This window comes from Nannospalax galili, unplaced genomic scaffold, assembly GCF_000622305.1.
Source record: "Nannospalax galili isolate Female #2095 unplaced genomic scaffold, S.galili_v1.0 scaffold429, whole genome shotgun sequence".
Taxonomy (NCBI): Eukaryota; Metazoa; Chordata; class Mammalia; order Rodentia; family Spalacidae; genus Nannospalax; species Nannospalax galili.
In genome coordinates, this window is record NW_008360330.1 from 6,212,945 (window position 1) to 6,216,307 (window position 3,363).

Here is a 3,363-nt window from a genome sequence, read left to right on the forward strand (position 1 = left end):
ACCACATGGCAGTTATGAATCGTCCTTAACTCCAGTTCCAGGGGAATCTGAAGCTCTCTTCTGACCTCCGTGGGCATTGCACTACACGGGTGCACTTATCTACATGCAGGCAATACACGCATATACATAAAATAAAAATAATTTTTTAAAAAATTCAGATAGTTTAGAAAGTTATGGAAAGAATAAAGATCTCCTTGCCTTGTCTACTGCCAGTCATACCCACCACAAAGAATTTCTTATGTATTCCTTCCAGAAACTGAGCACAAATACCAGTGTAAACCCTCAATGCAAGAACGCAGTATCCATGCTCTTTAGAACCTTTTCACACACACAGAACAGAGAAGCCTACCTCATGACTATGCAAAAATTTATTTAAATGGGACTACAGATGAACTTCTCTGTGTGTAGGATTTTATGCCATTGTAAATAATACCACAGAGGATATTCTTCAAATCACCGTCTATTCCCATTCCTGTATTTGGCGGGTGGGTGTTATTTTACCTCGTTTCAGCTATATTTGACACGGTTGACTTTTCATGGTCTTTCTTTAGCATTTGTAATATCACTATATTTTTCCTTCTAGTTTTTAGCATAATTCTTAGCATGCTGTCTTGTGCTTTTGCTCTTTGCCAGGGGTCTCATTTATCTTAGGTGTATAACCTGATAAACATATAACTCTGTGTTTAACATTTTGAGAAACCGCCAGGCTGTTTTCCAAAATGGCTGCACCATTTTGCATTCCTTCTAGCAATTTTTTTCCTCTTTTTTATTAAATTTTTGTAAATTACATACAATATATTAGTATTAAATTTAGATCCCCTCCCCATCTGCACCCCCTTACTACCCCCCACTTATATTCAATTTCGTGTGTGTGTGTGTGTGTGTGTGTGTGTGTGTGTATGAAGGCCTATAGAGTGAGGTTTGTGTCCCGATTTACTCTTCATTGTGGATTTATCTACTGGAGTCTTCACAACCAACCAATAGTCTTACTCTTAAACAAAATTAACTCTCCTCTTCTCAGCAGCCATCAGTTGCCATAGTTCCTCAGGTAGGGATTTCTTACACTCTTCCTCTTATCTATGCTGGGATTTTGTCTGGCTTGAGCTTACATGGGACTTATACATGCTATCATCATTGCTGTGAGTTCATATGAGTAACTGACCAGCTATCTGGAAAACTCTGTTTCCTGTGGTCATGCATCACCTCTGGCTCTTAACAATCTTTCCACCCCTCTTCCATAATGATCCCTGAGCCTTGGGAGGCAGGAGTTTGGTGTAGTATTCTATTTAGAGTTAAGAAATCTGCAACCTCTAATTCTCTGCACATTGGCAACTTATGGTTTAATCTGTTGTATAAGAAAGCTTTTTGCTGAGAGTTGAGAAATGCATTAATATAATAGCAATAAGTCATTAGGAGTCAGTTTAATACTGTATCTGTTTAGCTGAGTAATAGTGTTAGGCTCTCTCCCATGCTCTGTGAGCAGCTGTCTGGCCTCAGGTACCTAGGCCAGATGATAATGTCAGGTATGGGCTCCATCACATAAAGTGAACCTTAAATCCAATTAGAAAGTGGTTGGTTACTCCCATAATATTCATACCACTGTTGCACTTGTGGGCATATCTTGCCAAGCCAGTTGTTGTAGCTTGCAGGATTCACAACTGAGTAAAGTTGGTGATAAATTTTCTCTTCAGGTAGCTTGCAGAGCACTTCTCATCACTATGAAAGCTAGCCCATAGAGGTGAAGCTTTGAAGTCAGCACCAGCTTGATTTCTCCTTGTTTGTTCTACAGCTCATGAATGTTCTATCTTCAGCAATAGGGTCTTACTGTGAAGTTCTGGTGGGTAACCAAGAGCAGGGGCAATGGCTAGTATTATTTGAGGGTCTTTGGGACCTCTTGTCAACAGCTTCAGAAAAGGGAGTCCATTCTTGACATTGGGCTTTTACTTTGCTAACCTATGGTATCTAGTAGGGGCAATGTCCCTGTTATAAAGTAACTCCTTTTCATTTCTTTTTATAATAACTTTAAGAAGCTTCTGTAGTCCTACCAGCAATTTGAGTTGTCATGTTGACATTAGTCATATTAATGCCAGTCAACATCATTTATCTTAAGTTATACCATATGTTGATGCATTTCAGCAGTGACGACATGTAGGAAGTAGAGTCCAGCTCCTCCTTAGCTGTGTGGTAGCACTTAGTACCATATTTGCTCATACGCAATATGTTCAATAAAAGTTCCTTAGATTGAATTGATATCCATTAAAATAGAGAAGGATTTGCTTTTCTAAGAGTTTTTCTTTTAAGTTATGATATAAATAAACAAAAACTTTATTCTTAGCTGAGTATGGTGGTGCACAACTTTCCCTTTCCAGCACTTGGGAGGCAGAGTCAGGAAGATCTCTGTGAGATCAAGGCCAGCCTGGTCGATATAGTGAGTTATGAGCCAACTGGGGCTACAGGGAGACCTTGTCTCAAAAACAAACAAAACAAAACAAAAAAAACAACAAAAAGAAAACCCTAAAAGATAAACAAAAATAAAAGGCTTGATTCTTGCCACACTAACAGTTACTTTCATGCCTTTGCTCCATTTCTCTTATTTTTCAGCAGCCAGATTTAGATTTGGATTCTTCCACACTGCCCAAACTGGAAGAGTTCTACATCTCTCTTATCAAGTCACAACAGTCAGCAGAAAGGAGCCAGTCTGAACCTGTCAGCATTCAGACCCAGCCTAAGCACAGTCAGCTGCCCTCAGCAGTACCCAGTTCAACTCCTGTAGTGGTTGACACTCTGGAAAACCACTCTGACTCTGGTAGGTTTGCTTACCACTATGCATGCGCAATTGACAAATAGGACTGTTCGCCATATTTAACATTTCTCTTTTTCAGAACACACCTTGAAAGATAGCTGTCTTTAACATTTACCCCAAGTTCTCATCTTAGTTTTGACTTCATTTGTTCCCTTTAACTTTGCCACTCCTTTTTCTTTCTTGCAGTTGGGGTGGGGGGAGTCACATTTATACAAAACTTTCCAGTGTTCAAGTTCTTTCAGTCTTGGTGAGTATATCCAGTCATCATATTTCAGCAACCTAAAGAATTTCCTTGTGTCCTTTGCCGTCAGTCCCTCTACCAAAAGCCACTGTGCCTTTTCTAGAATGATATAGAATATAGTTTTCATATCTGTCTTCTTTCCTTTACTACCATATTGTAGAGTTTCATTTCTATTGAATATTTACTTGGAAGTGATTTTGCTAGGGTGTATATTAACTGCATGTTTATCTTTTTTTTTTTTTTTTGGTCCTTTTGAGACAGGGTCCCCCTGTAGCCCTAGCTGTCCTGGAACTCACTATGTAGACCAGGCTGGCCCAGA

The 3,363-nt window shown here is 39.3% G+C and overlaps 1 protein-coding gene across 5 annotated transcripts in view; it reads left to right on the forward strand.

Moving 5' to 3' along the window:
* The window catches only part of Tdrd5 (tudor domain containing 5), a 71,658-nt gene that overhangs the window by 61,548 nt on the left and 6,747 nt on the right, over positions 1-3,363 (forward strand). For all 5 annotated transcript variants that reach the window (XM_029560210.1, XM_008826140.2, XM_029560208.1 and 2 more), the window contains one exon: positions 2,602-2,806. In XM_029560210.1, the coding sequence (XP_029416070.1) occupies positions 2,602-2,806 (205 nt within the window). The remainder of the gene's footprint in view (positions 1-2,601; positions 2,807-3,363) is intronic.